The sequence below is a fragment of the Oryctolagus cuniculus genome, chromosome 3 (genome assembly GCF_051225735.1).
Source record: "Oryctolagus cuniculus isolate XC-2025 breed Fujian yellow rabbit chromosome 3, ASM5122573v1, whole genome shotgun sequence".
Classification (NCBI taxonomy): domain Eukaryota; kingdom Metazoa; phylum Chordata; class Mammalia; order Lagomorpha; family Leporidae; genus Oryctolagus; species Oryctolagus cuniculus.
This window is the reverse complement of record NC_142869.1, coordinates 131,741,188-131,759,138: the sequence shown is the minus strand read 5'-3', so window position 1 is coordinate 131,759,138 and position 17,951 is coordinate 131,741,188. Positions and strand designations below refer to the sequence as shown.

At 39.4% G+C, this 17,951-nt stretch overlaps 1 protein-coding gene across 5 annotated transcripts in view; it reads right to left on the bottom strand.

Annotated features, from left to right (window-relative positions):
* The window catches only part of DOCK4 (dedicator of cytokinesis 4), a 521,894-nt gene that overhangs the window by 59,804 nt on the left and 444,139 nt on the right, over window positions 1–17,951 (bottom strand). For 4 of the 5 annotated variants that reach the window (XM_017342765.4, XM_008258382.5, XM_008258384.5 and 1 more), the window contains exons 31-36: window positions 15,492–15,640; window positions 13,788–13,873; window positions 9,246–9,272; window positions 9,006–9,101; window positions 8,128–8,188; window positions 2,841–2,934 (exon numbers count right to left, since the gene is read on the bottom strand). In XM_017342765.4, the coding sequence (XP_017198254.1) occupies window positions 2,841–2,934; window positions 8,128–8,188; window positions 9,006–9,101; window positions 9,246–9,272; window positions 13,788–13,873; window positions 15,492–15,640 (513 nt within the window). The remainder of the gene's footprint in view (window positions 1–2,840; window positions 2,935–8,127; window positions 8,189–9,005; window positions 9,102–9,245; window positions 9,273–13,787; window positions 13,874–15,491; window positions 15,641–17,951) is intronic. The other variant, XM_008258383.5, reaches the window with a different exon arrangement.

Sequence of the window (17,951 nt, the reverse complement as noted above, 5' to 3'; positions counted from 1 at the left end):
AAAATTCCAACATTGATTTTTTTTTTTTTTTTGACAGGCAGAGTGGACAGTGAGAGAGAGAGAGACAGAGAGAAAGGTCTTCCTTTGCCATTGGTTCACCCTCCAATGGCCTCCGTGGCCAGTGCACTGCGGCCGGCGCACCGCGCTGATCCGATGGCAGGAGCCAGGTGCTTCTCCTGGTCTCCCGTGGGGTGCAGGGCCCAAGCGCTTGGGCCGTCCTCCACTGCACTCCTGGGCCACAGCAGAGAGCTGGCCTGGAAGAGGGGCAACCGGGACAGAATCAGGTGCCCCGACCGGGACTAGAACCCGGTGTGCCGGTGCCGCAAGGCAGAGGATTAGCCTATTGAGCCATGGCGCCGGCTCCGAACATTGATTTTCTAATCAGACTCTGATTATATTGGTCAAGAGTGTGAAGCGGCTCCAGCTTAGTTTTGTAGCCAGGGTCTGAGGAAAGAAATCCTTGGGAGCTGGGGGAAATGGGGAGGATCATAGAGGAGAGGGAGCTGAGAATGAAGTCTCAGGTTCATCTCCGAGGTGACTGTGTGTAGAAGAGACCACTATCAGCAGAACCCGTATCAGGGCCCAGATCTCTTCTTGGGAAGCACAGTGCAGGAGGGACAACAGTAGAGCAAAGGCTTTGAAAACTAAAGTAACATTAGAATCACAACCTTTGGAAAGTAGTTCAAGACCTGGATTTGAACCTAACTATATCTCTATCATAATTTTTAAAAAGTCGACATTCCCCTGAAGTCTTTAACAGAACCAGTGTCACATAACATAATATTCAAAAGGCCCAGGATATAATCCAAAATTAGTTGACATTCAAAGGACCAGAAAACTAAACAACTCTCAAAGGGAAAAAGCAATTAACAGATGCCAACTCCAAGCTGAGTCACAAGTGGGAATTATAGACAGGACCATGAAGCAGCTATTATAATCATGCTCCAACAAAGTAAACGTGAAAACTTGAATGCATGACAAGGTAAAGGTCTTTGCAAAGAAATTAAAGTTAAAAAAGAAAATAAGCACATGGAAAATTTGGAACTGAATTATATGAAAACAAAAATAAAAATTTTACTGGAAAGGCTCAATGGAGATGACAGAAGAGAAGCAGTGGTCTTTGAAGACAGACCAATAGAAATGATGCAATTTAAACAATACAAAGAAGAAAATGAGAAAATCCCAACAGGCCTGACACTCATGCCACTACAATCCCAAAGAGAGGAGAAGGATTGGGGAAAAAACAATATATTTGAGGAAATAATGCCTGAAAACTTCTCATATTTAGTAAAGGAAATAAATATACAGATCTATGAATCTCAGCAAATCCAAACATGTTACACACTAAATGAAAATCATACTTATACATTTTATAAGCAAACCACTAAAAACCAAAGATAATACCCTGAAAGCAAGCAGAGAAAAGTTACACGTTACAAATGGGGGAGTAATTTAAATGACTTCAGATTTTGCATCTGAAGCCATGGAGTTCAGAAGACAATGGAACTATATATTTAATATATAAATTTTTGAAAATATAAATTATATAACATATATGATATATAAATATTACATAAATTTTTATTTTTAAAATTTTATTTTAAAGGCAGAGAAAGAGAGACACAGAGAGATATCTTCTACCTGCTGGTTGACTCCCCAAAGGTTCACAATAGCCAGGGCTAGGCCAGGCCAAATCCAGGATAATGGAACCCCATCTAGGTCTCCCACTTGGGTTGCAGAGACCAAAGTACCTGGGCCATTACTTGCTGCCTCCCAGGGTATGCATTAGCAAGAAGCTGGATAGGAAGCAGAAGACCAAGGACTTGAACCAGATACTCTGATACATGATTCAGGCTTCCCAAGTGGCTGCTGCAACAAATGCCAGCTCCAGAACAATATTTTAACTTTAATTTTATTTTTTAAAGATTGATTTATTTATTTGAAAGGCAGTTACAGAGAGAGAAAGACAGAGAGAGGGAGAGAGAGAGATATCTTCCTTCTGCTGGTTTACTCCCCAGATGGCCTCAGTGGCCAGGACGGGACCAGGCCAGGAGCCAGGAGCTTCATCTGGGTTGACCATGTGGGCACAGACACCCAAACACCTGGGCTATCCTTGGCTGCTTTCCCAGGTGCATTTGCAGCGAGCGGGATCAGAAGTAGAGCAGCCAGGACTTGAACTGGAGCCCATATGGGATTCCTGCATCCCATTAAGGTGGCTTAATCCATTGTGCTAAAATGCTTGCCCCTAGGACAATATTTTAAAGCACTGAAAAAAAGAGAACTGACCATCTAGAATTCTGCAACTAGCAAACACATCCTTTAGAAATAAGGTTGCAATAAAGACATTCTCAGATGAAGGAAAACTAAGAAATTCTTCATTACTAGATCTACTTTAAAAGAAATGCTAAAACAAGTTCTTCAGATTAAATAATGAAGCTTATAACAGAGGAAAATCAAGAACTTCATGAGTGGAGACAGTAACAGAAATGTAAGTACATGAGTAAATATAAGATTATTATTATTCTCTTGAATTCCTTAAAATAGGCCTGCTGGAAGCAAAAATTATGACATTATTCGAGGGGTTTTCAAAGTAGGTAAATGTAACTCTATATAAAAAATCATATATATCTATGATATATTTATGATATCTATGATATATGATATATATAGGAGACATACATATCAAAACAATATACTTAGAAACATGTATCCAATTAAAAAGAAATTTCAGTTTTAAAGTAGATATGCTTGCATCCTCAGCTCTAATTACAAAAAGCAGAGGAAATACACCTGTGTCTAACAGCTCATCTTCCCCAATTTGAGTCAAAAATCAGAATTACCTGTAAAGTTCTGGGCTTTGAGATGCAGGTCGTAGAGTTTGTGGATGTAGCGTATATACATCTCCTCCTTGTTCAGTTCAGTCTTATAGAAGTTCTGTAACACAAGAGCACACCTGTGGATGATTCCTCAAAAGTCACACCATAGAGGCTTTCTTTTAGTTTGCTGAAATTTCAAGAGAACTGATGTATTTCCCCAAGTAAACATTGTTTGAAAATGAAGTAAGGAGGCCTAGCAACATATTCAATTCAGCACAGCATGTAGGAAACATTACCTTACTGGAGAAATTGGTAACTCTTGGGTTACTGATTACCACTGATACATATTTCCCTTGTTATTTTCTATTATTTTCTGTTAATTTAATAGACAATCAGCTTATTCAACTAAGTAGTACTAAAACTAGGTAACAGACCAACCTGTTCATTCAATTTGTTGACTGATAGTTTTATTTTAAATTTCTAACTTATTTCGCTCTACAGGTAAAGGTCTCTAATATATATAGGTAGGATAAATAAAAGCAAAATAAAATCATTTTCCCCCTTGTAGAAATAGGTAAAGAGGATAAGTAAATAAAGATGCTCTTTATTGTTATTCTGCATTAATATTTGTGTTAGAGTCTAAATGTTTCCAGTTATGTTCAAAACACAAAGGGACAAGAGATTTTCATTTCCAGTTATTATCCTAGGACCATGCTTACTAAAAATATTTGTCTACTTGTAAAAAAGTATCTGGACTTCACTAAACTTTAAAATGTTTTAACATTATCAAAAACTCAGTGTTGACTGACTGGGATATACTATGTTGGCATTTCAAGGGCTTATTGATAAGCACCCACACACGTTCCTTAGCACACTGAGAAGCCTAACAGTTCTCACTGACCTTGGTGAACACAGGAGTAAACGTATATGAAGTTAGATTCCAGGACAAACATGATGTTGTGAGTTTCCAAATGAGGCCCTTCTAGGAGCAGATCACTGTATACTATGAAATTCCTGCTTAACCCATTTGAAGTACTATTATTTACTGCTATTGTTTCGACTGATGGTACAGGGTATGTGGAAGAAGCAAATGTGAGTAGTGACAGGGGCCAAAGGTGATTATTTGAAGGAATGACAAGCTTCTCTAAGGGGTAGAGACCAGGAATTTGATGAAGGAATGATTGTCTTTTCTAAGCCAGAAAGGGCAAGAATTCAAAACATTTTTGAAGCTGATTAGCTAGATGGTAGCAGATCAAACTAGTCAATGTGGCTGTTTAAAACTGTCCTTGAACTTGAAACCAGATAACCTCCTATCAAATGCACTTCAGTACCTATCTAATGGGTGTCCAGTCTTCAATTCGAGGATTCTTTCAATCTGGGTACACTGACATTAAATTGGATGCAGCATTAAAATTAAAATAAACATTTTTCTGCAAATTTATGCCATTCTTCTCCTCCTTTTCATTTTGTTTCTTTTCTTTTTTTTATGAGATTTAAAAAGTAAGATTTATTACAGTCAAAGACTCCAGTCAGAGCAGCATAGAGGGGGGTTTCCAAGAGAGGAAAAAACCCAAAGGACCCCATGGCACTGGGGTTTTAAGTACAATTTTGAGGAAGAAACTGTCAATCAATAAGGTGGGAACAAACCCAACAAAAGACCATATTTAAAATCCTTTTTCCTGTCTGACTTGCTCATGATAAAACAAAACCATCAAAAGGGTGGGATACCTAATTTGTTTTCACAATAAACTGGGAGCTCAGAAGGGTGGAGTCATCACTCCCTTGTTATTCGCATGATAAGACTGGAAGCTCCCAAGGAGAGGGCAGGCAGGCACTTCTGACCTTGCTAAAGATAACTTTTGAGGGGAACATTTTCCACCCTCAATTTCCAGACTGCCTATTTACCCATGACTCCTCACATTCCCTTCTCAACAAGAATGGGCCCTGACTTCTGTTAGGGGAACTGGGCAATGAATGATCAGTCTGGCTGCTTCATGCTGAAAAGGGGCACTGCTGGGAAGGGCAGTCAAGACAGGGTTCCAGCAGATGCAGCGCCAGCTTGCAGAAACTGCTTCCATCCAAGGTTTCATGTGCATGGCCACCTAGAATTTTACTTTTTCAAGTCTGTAGAAAATGAATCTAATAAACAGTTTAAAATGACAATATCTAAAACAAGGACAGTCATTGTTACAGGACCTAAGAAAAGTGCCATCTAAACCACCAGCAAGTTTTCTCATTGAAAGGCAAACAGAAACTGACCAAAGGGGCCTAATAATAATCAGGTAGGCTTTAAGGCCTTGCCAGTTATGAGCCCCAGACCTATCTCTTCACATGGAGTACCTCCTAAGGGAGGTGTGAACCTCCTTAGGGGAGGCACCCTGTTGACTTCCATTACCTAGCTGGCCTGGGAGGAGAGCTGGCTAGATGAAGGCAGGTGGCATCTCCAATAGGAAATTTACAGTTCTGTCTGCAATGTTACTGACCCTACTTGGCCATCTCCTCGACAGTAGTCATTACTTTGGAAGCTGGGCCGAGTGAACAAGGCCTGTGGCTCTGAGCAGGAGCCCTTTGACTCCAGGGCAGTTTCATTTCTGGTGACCCAACTCTTGGCTGGCATAGCTCTTCATGAGCTGACTTCTGCTGAAGCTCTGGTTTTCCATATAAACCAGTGCAGTGGTCTGGCCTGTTGTGTTTCCTTGATGGCAGATCACTGTGCAAAGCAGCCATTAATTGGCCTGCTACCTATCCTTACATTGCTTCTGTTGCCTAGCTTTCTCTTTCTCTTGGTTTTTGTTAATGATTTTGTTTCTTATCGATCGTGTCTTTCTTAAAAAAGCTAACCAAATAATGCTATTCATATCTCTCGTATTATAATTCAAATAATTTTAATTAGCAAGAACTGTTGTACCATACACACTTCTAATAACCCCACTGCGGGTTTTCATATTGCTAGAGGATGATTTGCTCTAACAGCTTTCTTGCAAAAAGCAGCTTTCTTTGAGAACAAAGTAAGTGATCACTCATAAATGAATAGTTCTCCTTAGAAAAACCTCTCCAGGTAGCAGAAGAGAATCTTTCACATATGTTTGGTAAAACTTGGGGCACAAAGAACAAAACAATAATTCTACTTCTAGTATTAGTCATGTCAAATAATACATAGTTTTACCAGTTCAACCCTGGATTTTAACTCTGCACATGTAAAGGATGCAAGAGCTCTCTTGAATACTCTCTTACTTGGTCCTACCACACAGTTGAGGTAAACCTCTGGGAGGACGTAAGGAGTTGAAGAGAACCACATTGCTGCTAAAAGCAGCAGGAATTTTCCATATGGAGCAGAAGCTAACACGATTAGCCCCAAAATGATATATCTGGTCCTTTAATAAGTATTCTTGAGCTAGCTAGGAATTAGAACAGCTTTCAAAATGTTAACACTTTCTGTAAGGATGATTGGTCAGTGCAAAGCTATCAGGATAAATTCTTTGTCTCAAGTGACCACTGCTGGGGGCCACTGATTTTATTAAGTCTTCAGCTTATTCTCACAAGGAGACTAGAAGTAAATACACTTAGCAAAGAGTATTAATTCTTCCACCAAAGGAAATTATCTTTTTTTATATCAATTGAGAGAGAAAGAGCATAGGGTCTGCATTTATTCCTTCACTTCCAATTGAAAGGCACTTGTGGAAGCAGATGGAGACAGTAGAAGAGGATTCCTTTGGAAAATGGTATATAGGGGCTTTGCTTTGGGGTTATCACTTTGTGCTTGGGGTAGAGCCAGGGTTAAGGTGAAAAACTGAGAAAACCAAAAGCCTATAGATCACCTGGCTTTCCTCCCCTCTTAGAATCAGTATACAAGAAAGGGCATGGAGAAACCTCAGGCTGAGGGCCTTGACCATGATGCAAGGCTGGTTTGCTGGCAAGAAACTGGGGAAGTGTAGATGAGAGATTTCACACAGAGACTGAGCAAGCTTGAGATTGGAAATGAGAATTAGAGGAGTGGGGGCTGACATAGTGAGTTTGAGGTCATGGCTTGGAGGTCACTGTTGGATCTGATAACAAGAATTACAGGAGGAAAGTAAATACCTGCTGAACAAGACGTAGTCTGTTAGAGGACCCTCAGGTCTTACTATTTTTAGGGACTGGTATTGGAGGTGGATATGTCACACATTAAGATTGAGGAGGAAAGGGTGGGTGTAGTAAAGATGGGTGTAGGCATACCCTCAGGGATGAGGATCAGTACAGCAAGAAATTAGGGAATCAAAAGGAGACTGTCACAAGAAAGAGGAAGACTGAGCTTTGAACAGGACTGGGAGAAGAATAAAGAAATAAAAAAGACAGAAACTGATGAGCTGAACCAAGACAGAGTCAAAGTGGTGGTAACACAAAACCTCAGGGTGTAGGCAAATACAGATCAATACAGCATGTATGGGATTCAAATCACCAGAGCAAGAATAAGAACAATGGTATCAGTAATTGGAACAAACACCGAGGCTTCATTGACTCGGCAAAATATACTATAACATTCACAGATTTAGAACTGAGAACAGTCACTCTTATTTCAAATCCGATAAAGGAAAATGGTCAAAAGGATTAATTTACTGTATTTTAAAACATGAAAAAGAAATGTCTAAATGTATTTTCATCCCTTTGCTCTGTGGTAAGAATACCATTCTAAGAGTTCGTCTGTGACATTCTGTATAAATTTTGGTTTGCCCAGGATAGTTCTGGGTTAGCTTGTTACCCTTCAAAAACTTTTAATTTTATTCTCAAAAATGTCCTGCTCAGATGACAAATTCTATGGCTATCCTAGTTATAATGTACACTTTAACAACAGGGCTATTATGAACTCAATTTCAAAAGAAGCTAGTGAATGAAAGTTAGCATGTTCAACAGAAAACTGTCATTTGTTCACACAAGAAGAGACCACTACTATTCATTAAAATGTAGAATGACTATAACTTTGGGGAGGAGGACAGAGAAGTAAAATGAACTTTCCATGGAGAGACTGAGCTTTCTCCTAGGAGACAACCAAAGACTTGAGGATTGAAAGCAATGGACCAGAAGATCCCAGGGTCACCTGGGGCTCCATAGGGGTCTGCGAGTGAAGCTGTCAGGAATGCAGCAGGTGCACCCTGCAGGGTTTGGAGCTGAGGGTTCTCTGGGCATTAAGTCAACCTGAAGTTCACCATGTTTCTTTTAAAAGAAATATCCAAAATAACAATAAAAAAGCCCATTAGAGGTCACAAACAAAACAGTATTTCTGTGGAAAACAATAAAAAGGATAAAAGGAAGAAAAAGGAGATAGGTTACTAACCAGAAGGCTAACTGTGCAGCCAATCTTTTTGCCATCTACCTCTCCCATTTTCATGCAGTCCCTAAAAATAAAAAACAATAGTTATAACTTCTTTTCAGTTTCTTCTTTTAGAAAACAAATATACACATATTTGCAAGTGCCTGTTCAGTTAGAGGCTCCAGGGACTGTTGGTCTCTGGGGAGGCTGGGCAGCCAGAGACTCCTGAGTTCCTGCTGAGAATTTCACTTGCGGATCAAGAATGCACAGGTTGCTCAGGAGGCAAGAGGAACAGAGGTGTACTATCATATGCCTCCTAAAGCAGGGTGGGAGATAGTGGGCTAGTCCGGCCATTCACAAGGAGCATGAGAGTTTAGTTTCCAAAATGAAACAAAATCATCATGCATTTAAGTGGGTCGAGCTGTTACAGCAGTTCAGATAATATAAACATCAGAGAATTATGTCTTTGAAGAGTGATAATGTTAGTTTCATTCCCCTTGCCCTGCCCCCTTTTAAAAGAACAGCTTGGTTATGCAATCATCTGTCTCATTGCCTTCACATTAAAATGAGTTAACCACAGGGTGTTTTCTAGTTGATGAGTCTAAATGTTTAAAAAAATTACTTAAAAAATTTTTTTGAGAACTCTCAGGAACTCTGAGAATCCTCTCAACTCAACAAGACTAGGAAAGAACTATCATAAACTGAACCAAAAGAAACAAAAAGAAACAAGTCCAAACTGTGAACAAGCTGGTTAAAAGTCTGTTATCTTAATGCACCAGGCTCTGTGGTCTAATTATCAATTTTCAAAGTGAGTACCTTTAAGTGGAATGTTGACTGTATGCTAACTATTTGATTTTCTAACTGGAGACTAGCCTATCTGGAAGATGTGGGACTTGGCTTACCTGTAATCCAACAACCTCTCCATTAGACGGGTAACAGTGGCAATTAATGAAACACCACTTTCCCTCCATGTTTCCCGCTCAATTTTCTTTAGTAGACTGGAAAAGAAAGAACCCAGGGCATTTTCAACATTTATTTTTATCAGTCACCATGACAACCACTTTACTTTCATCAGTACCTTTAAGGCCTTAGCAACCACTGCAACATCTCACAAGTAGCACAATTTGCAAACAACGTCTTACCTAGGATAGGGACCAAATAGTGGAATTCTAATCCAGGAAGCATTGACAAAGCAAATTGATTTTCAGATTATCCAAGTCATAAAACATAAACACATGCACATAATCATATTTTCAAAATAGACAAGCACCTCACATTTCAAAGACATTTTTCTCTAGCTTCTCTCTTAGACTGAGAGGCATATGCCTCACCACAAAAAATAGCACAGTGAACAGCAAAAACAGAAGAACCTCCAAGTTTGCTGTTAAGTAAGATCTGGCTTTATTCACATAAAAATGTTTTCCTACCTCTCAGTGGAATGCATCTTCATCCAAGCGATTTTACTGCAATGCAACGGCTACAGGAAAATCCTTGTACAGACGGTATGACGTTTTGCGTTTCTTCCTTGCGCTTAACATTTGCCCACTCAATACATATTGTACTATCTGTGCACTCACTCCACAGTTTCATTCATTTTGCCATTAATCACAGAGGATTTTCTATGTGGTTCTTTTGGCAGACTGATGACAAGTAGCGAACCACATCTTTCCTCCTACATTTCCCCTACTCCTAAGTACCTTGGAGCAGAGGTACCATTGTAAACACAAAATAATAACAATCCTCATAATCAGGACCTGTTTTACTTTCACTCCCGCCTCTTGGCAGATTCACAGTCTACATGGCAAAGGCTTTACAACTGGACTTTCCCCAAAAGATAAAAGTAAGGATGCAAGCACAGCTGTATGAGAATAGTTCCCTACCCCTCTGAATTTAATGATCTTCATTTTAGTCTGTCTCCCTTTCATCTCAGCTTCAGGAGTAAGATGGGGAGAAAACATTTCTTACAAGTACAGTCTAAGCATTATATATGTAATTAGTGGAAACATCAGCATTAAAGGAGATAAGCTGTTTTGTCAAAGCTTTCTTTTGTCTGGGGCTATGGCCTCTCCCAATTTTCCTCCTCACGCCCCAGCTTTTTCTTGCTGTTGACATTCCAGAGTCCACTCTTCTATCTTGTCCTCTCACTTGTTGCCTCTGCATCCCCAATCATTTGTTTCTTGGTTGATTCTAAACTCTCTCCTACAGTAAGGGTGAGTGGGTGGGGGTCACTACAAACAGAAGGGATGGAGCATGCCCTGATGAATTCCCCAGGGGCAGACTCCCTCGTTTGTTGCAATGGGTTGCCTTTTAAAAATCTCCCAAATAATACCTGTTTCAGTCTCAAATGAATGGCAAACTGGTATGGAACCAAGTCCTCAAACGAAATTCTGCCTGCAAAAGCAGTGCAGGATGAGGTAGAAATTTTCCCAAGTGACAGCCCACACCTCATATATTTTAGAGGCTAAAAAACAAAGAATCCAAGTTAAGTAATAATTCTAAAAATATACGGAGGCTTCTTTTATGGGCATGAGTTTCATTAACTTGCATAGCTTTCTGAAACAGTAAGGATTCTGAGCTACAATCACTCTTGTAACAAGAGGCAGACTCTGCAGAGCCTGTTTGCCTGACTCCTGCAGACCAGGACCAGTCCACAAGCCAGTTCACCTGCATTCTCAGCTGGGCTGGCTGCTCCTGTTGGGATGCTTGCCATTTCCCAGTCTGATATAGAGGAGAGGCTACCCGCAAGAAAAGAATCTTTCTAGATCTCTTGGCTGAGAGAGCGCATGTTCATTGGGTCTACAATCACATGCCATTCCCAAGTTGAGTATACTGGACCTCCTCTAACAAGAGTGAAAGCTGATTTCTCATTGCTAACTGGAAAGTCTGTCCTATTACCTGCAATGGGATTATGTAACATTGGGGATCAGACTGAACTACGCCCTCTAGCATTACACTGCTCACCAGGCTTTTATTCGTAGAAAGAAATGGGAGTAGGGAGTGATTAGAATTTGATCCTTAATCTACCCCTCTGTACCACAACAGGGTCATGCTCAACCCATTACCCTGATGCATCACACTCAAATCTGTGGACACAACCCAAAGAGAACAGTTGAATCCCTAAAGCATAGTATTTACACACCTAAGTTTGTCTTAAACAGTGAGTGTGTGATAATTAAATAAACATGTTTGAAATAATTTGAAGTCTTACTGAATTATGTGGTGTAACACAGGAGAAAGCAGAGTAAAAGACCAGGAGACGGCTGGGGTGGAAGTTACTTCTGGAAAGGCCCTTTTCAGTGTTCCCAAGACTGCAGGTAGCCCTACTGTGACTCCCTACAGCCCTGCCACTGCGGATGCAGCCCTCCAAGAGTGTCTGACACAGGGTGGCTCCCTCGAGACCAGGGTAAGCAGAATTTGGTTATGGATGCTGTTCTGGATACTTTACATCGGTTTTCTATGATAGGTATTTTCAGTGTTATAAAAAATAAACAAGTCCCACCAATTTCAGAAATACGTAGTGTGGGTAGGTGAAGAAGATTATGTTGGAGGTCAGGGAAATGGGAGCTGAGTTTTCAGGAAGGAAGGTACTACACAATTTAAAGTTTCATTCCACCCAAGGGGCCCCATTTGGCAAATACTTCATTTTAGGCAGCAGTGAGCCACTTTCACCTTCTGAAAAATGTTGAGAAGTTTCAGGCATGAATTATAGAGAAGAAGTGAGAATGTATACCAAAACAGCACGTGTTCCTCATTCATAATGCGTGCAGTGACTCATTGTGATTATACTAATTCATTGTGATTTCCATTGCCCCAAAAGTATCTTAGTTTTTCCTGAAATACAGATTTTTACTTTGTTTTCTGAGTCCACAGAGTAATAGTATTTATTATTTTAGATTTGATTCATTGTCAATATGTTGATGAAAAGGGTATGAAGGAAAAATATTTCTAGCAATATGCTAAAAATCAACAAAAGAATAAAAAATCTCCACTGAATGAATCAGGCACCTTAAAATAGGCCTAATTATAGAAGCTTAAATATTTTAATTATTGGTTTGATTCTAATGTCAAGGTAAATCTTCTATTTCAAAGTCATATTTATACGCAAGCAATCCAAATTGCATGCTATCAAGTCTTTATTAAAGTAGATAAGAGGCACTATTGAACTATGAGTATTTATTAATCTTGTAAATTTACTATAAATAATTAATCACAAATATCAAGAGATTCATTGCACTGAGTGCTTTCTCATTTTAGCTCTTTGTTCAACCCAAGGACTAGTAACTGAAATGAATGTAGTTTTCAAAAAAGCAATTTATTACATTAGATGAGGTTTTAATCAGACTTCTTGCTAAACTCCAGCTGTCATGAAAGACAGATGCTTTGTACACTAGAATGAACAAGGGCTTGGTGAATAATTATTAAAAGTTCTGGTTTAATTACAGTATCAGAAGAAAATAGTATTCTTCAGGGTTCTGTACAAAGAACGAAATTTTATCACCCACTGCTACTACATGAAATCTCTATACCCCACCTTGGTTTTTCCTCTCAATCTAATTTTTCTGAAAGCTTCAAGAATGATTTTGAACCAGGCAAGCTGATATCTCTCTAGACTATCCATCATTAATAATACTTTTCAAACCTATACATTCATGTTTCCACTGTTGGAAATTAATGATCATAGAATGAACTGCAAAATTTTGCATCTGGTCGTCCATACTAAAGCATTAATGTTTAGCTTTAGGTGAAATTTGGGCCTCAGTATGGATAAAAATATGTCCTGTAATAGAGAAGTGTATTGCTGAATTATTTTTGCACTTCTGAAAGAGCTGCAAACATTTCCCAAGCACAAAGAGCTAATTCTTCCTACCAAAAGAAACACTTTATCAGTATACCAGGCTTGAAAATGACTAAGATCCATCGAAAGCCATGAAGAAATCAAGTGCCAGAAGTGAAATCTCAAAGCACTAAAACATTCCCATGTGTCCTCCTAGGCCATTTGAATGTAATGAATAAATACTTGGTACAAAACAATTCATACTGTGATTATGATCAGATTCTACAGGAACGGTCAACCTCAAAGTCCCTTTATAGAACTCCAGTATTTTTCTATCTTCCATGCAAATCCAAAACACAGAATATATTAAAAATAATTTGCTTCTGTGATATTCTGAGATGATACGCCAAGAAGCATTCAGGAAGCAATTAATAATGCGAAGTGAACAATCAGAATTGATGAATTCAATCAAGTGTTGAAGAAGATGTAAACTTGGTTAATTTTCCCCACGGCAAATCAGCCAAAGATATCTTGTTTGGAAGGTACTGTACGCAAACATTACAATCACACTCCTGTTTTCCTCTCCTACTCATAACCCTGCTAAAAGTCATTTTGCAGTAATGGCTTTAAAATGATCATGTATGAAAACAGTGAGATTTGTTAGGTAAGACAAGTGACCTGTCCCAATCAGGGATTAAAATAAGGGGACATGTCTAATCACCAACATAAAAAGATCCATTCGCCAGGGTTAGGCAATTATCCCGTATTTCACACTTCACAAAGACAAAGCACTCCTGAGAGACCCAAGCTGTCTTTGCAGCTCTCAGCTACAGCGGTGCAGTGCGGAGCGGCTCAATGCTGAGACCAAATCCCCTGCATAGAATGCACTTGAAATAAACACAGTACTCACATACTGTTGAAGAGCTCCCGGTAAGTTTCATCACCTTTGCCTTCTGACATCAGGCTATCCAGCTTGTCAATCAGCTTGGCTTCCACCTGAAACATAACCCAAATATTACTCTCTCTTTCCTCTTCTCCACAAGTAGGATTTCTCAGCAGATTAAAACACACTGATTTATGCCAGGGAAAAAAGCTGCGGTAAATTTTACAAAAGCGACTTTATCAGCTTTGGTGAATAGCAGACATCCCTTTCCAGGGGGCTAATTTAGATGGAGTTATAGGACTTCAAATCCCAGTCTGGTGGCAGCTACTGCTGCCAAAGACATGTTTCTATTTCTTGATTCAAACACAAACGCTTGCAGCCCAGTTTAAAGCTAGATTCCTTTCTAAGGGCTACCCAAACTGCAAAATTTCCATTTTTCTTTTACGTCAGCAAATGAACATACATTAATTTAAATCCTTAATTTGTTTTGCATTTATTTTCTCTCTCAAAACAGTTCGAGGCTGCATTACATCTTTGTTGAAGTTGAGAACTGGTCCTATCCATGTACAGATGGTAGATCCACAGAAATATTCTCAGTCAGTCATGAGCAGCAGGAGAGACAAATGACGTATTTCCTAAAAACTGTAGGCAAAACATTTGTATTTTCAAGGACATGAATCCTTTGGAACTTGAATATTAGGAAGGGAGAAAATATCCCTTCACCTGTGAGTGTCTGAGGCTGGAAGGGGAAGAAAATGACAAATCTCTCCATGACCAGAGAAAATTAAAACCGTTAGGGATTAGGATGGGCTTTGACTTTGTCAAAGGACATAGCCCAATTACTCCTTTAAACCAAATTTCAATCAAGAGATAAAGAGGGAAGGAAAGCAGGTCCTCCTCCCACCCTGCTAGTACAATTTTTTAATAGCCTTTCATTCCACTATTGGATTTCTTGAAAATACATGCATCCACCAACAGAAGTGAAACACCCATGGGACGGTTCTCTATGCTTTTGGATTACCCATACAATTGACAACCATTTCTAAGACTTGAGGAGGGCTTCATTTGGGGAAGCATGAAGGAGGGGCAAATTCTGGAGTACACAGGTTGATGTAGCCTGGGTAGTAGGTCAACTGTCTCCAACTTGAGGGACATGGCATGGGAAGTGCAGCTGATTCCTTACGCAATCTGATTTTGTAATAAGAATGCCTATCTTCACAAAACTGGAGCAGAGCTATTAGAACCTCTGTCAATGAGAAATGATAGGTTTATCCCCTCGGAATTTCTTTCCCAGGAACTTCCACTGCTTTTTCCTTTAAATTAATTCTCAGTGCTTCAAGCGAAGAACAATAAAACACTGCGAACCAAATGCTCAAAGCTAAGCCATTCACCAAGTCCCAGTGTGCAGACCACTGAGAGCTCAATGATTTTAAGAATCATTAACCCTCTGATTCCTCTGTGTTGTGTCCAACTGGGATCAAATGAAGTCTCTGCAAGTTCTTAAATACAGACTTGGGAAATCAAAGAAAATTTAGCTGAAAGAAATTAAGTGTTTGTTTCAGGCTTCCCTGGGGGATCAGGGTACCACAGGATCTGCTATCTGGCCTGGCAGTACACAGGCCAGCCTGGAATTCAGGTTTGCCAGCTCAGCTGGTTCATTTCCCAACTCAGGGTTGGATCTGGAATTAAGTATGAAACTCTTCCAGGGCTCTGAGGAGCACACCCGCCTACCTGTTTAAAGCTGCCACTCCGCCTCTGCTCCCAGTCCATCATGTCATGAAAAATAGGAATCATGACGTTCCGGAGATCTGGCTGGGGTATCAAGGTCACTTCCAGGAAGGGGCCAATCAGGGCAGGGATAAAATGAAGCTTGTGCTCTCCTAAAGTGAACAAAATAATTGTGCTTCAGTGTACTGAGTCTTAATAAGACTGTAAGAAATTAATACCATAAAATTTGCTTATAACTCTTGCCACAAATTTCTAAGAATATTTCAAAAGGCTCATGGAAAATAGAATTAAAGATAAGTTTATCTTGGTGTAAAACAATGTTGCACTCCATGCAGTTTTTTTCAAAATACATATTTTTCCATGAACTTTTTAAGACCTTTCCTTTTCAATTATGGTTGTCTCTGTATTCAGAAACAAGAAAATCCATAAGGTACAAATAAAAATTCTAAAAATGAGCAGGAATTAATCATGCAAATCATTATATATTAACACAATAACGGTTTTATGCAGTCATTGGAAGTGACGCCAGAGAAGGCTAACAAGGTTGAAGTTTTCTAATATAATCAAGTGAAAAAGCAAGGTACAATGCAGTCTGTACAAGAACATCTTTTACGTTAAAAAATGCATACAACATTCAGAAAATTATTATCGTTCAACATTAACCACAGTGGTTATTTCTGGTGATATTACAGGTGATTTTTTTAATATATGAGAAAAGATGTTTCTGATTTATATCAAAAAATTTTTCTAGTGTTTTGGTTTTAACATAATAAACACACAGCCTAAATAAAAATCTAAATGGTGATCTCCAAAAAGAAAATAAGCACTTTCGGAAAAGACTAAGATATAACAACAGCGAACTCCAATGGCATGCTGCCAAGGACCAAGGGGTACCGTGCTGCTCATTTAGAGGAAAGGAAAGGATGGTCTGGATGAAGAGGATTTCATGGGGCAGGTGCGTGTTAAGTCCATTGCTCTAATCCTCCATGTTCAGTATCACAGGAGCCTCTAGTGTTACAATGAGAATTCTACATGCCATAAAAAAGAGTCAGCCTTCAACATCATGGCTGAAAGTTGACAATCCCAAGGCAACAGGACAAACTGGAAGCAGAAGACAGACAGCTTCATGAAACAGGTTCATTTCCTCCATATTATTCTTTTCTACATTTGATCTTTTGTAGTGAGGGCTGAATACAAAGTCATATCGCCCATAGTTACTTGTACTTGCCAATTTCAGAGTTCAATGCCTTTAAATCAGCAACAGTGTTTTCTATTTTGATTTTTTTCATGAAAGAAGGAATTAAGGTAGCCCCAGAACTCAGACAAATATACAAGTGGCAATATGTACATACAGGGTGCAAATGTATAGTTTAAACTTCTTCTGACCTTAGAAGGGTTTGAAAAGGGAATAGAATATAAAACAGAGAACTGGGGACTAAGAGAATGATGACTAAGATGGACATGAGAAAAACTGTGTGTGTATGTGTGTGTGTGTGTGTGTGTGTGTGTGTAAGGGCCTTGGGAAACATTAACTGCCTTCAGAAAGGGCCTCATTGGCTAAGTGAGTGCCTTATTCTCAGTGCTATGGAACACTATCAGGAGCATGGCCAACTCAGGAACAAATTTTGCAAATCTTTGCATGGAAGGTAACACTGGCAATAGTTTGGGGCTTGGAGAAAGCGGGCAGAAAATAACTTCTGGACAATCAATGAAACTGCTTAAGCATTTTAAAGTCAAATTCATAAATTTCCCTCCTTTAGGCTAAAAAATTCAGCTTCAAGGAAACATTATCTAATTCATTATACCCCATAGCATTTGTTCTTTATTATATCCTCAGAGGATGAGGGTTTCTATTACAATAAAACTCTGCCTATCTCAGGAACACACAAATAACGCTACTATACAGAGCTGAATCTTACAGACCATACTGCCCCAGCCTCAGGAGTAGGACGATAACAGGACAATAACCTGGCCGTTATCAACAAACAGCTTTGTCCCAGGCCCCACAGTGGGCATATCACGTAGCAGGGCCATCTACGGCCCTGAAGGGAAGAGCTTTTCTAAAAGGGCCCTTATGAAACAGGAAATAGGCTTGAAGCTGGCAGATGCCATTTTCCCACTGACTGGGAATAAAGTCAGTACATAGAGTGAAGGACAGTTAAGACACAGTGAGCTCTGAGCTAGCTTTTTCAAACAGTCACGCTCAAATCCAGATCTGTTTACAACCTCCCCACTACACGAGGCCATGTGCAAGAGTGCTTCAAAAAGGTCATAGAAAATGGAATTTTAAAAAATCAGCAAAGAATGCCTAAATCCACGTGCAGCTTTTTCATAATATGCATTTTCCATAAACATTTTGAAGATTCCTCATGGGTATGGATTTCAGATTTTTTTTTACATCAAAGTAAACTTATCTTTTAATTCCATATCCCACAAGCTTTTTTTTAAAGTACCCTTGTGCTA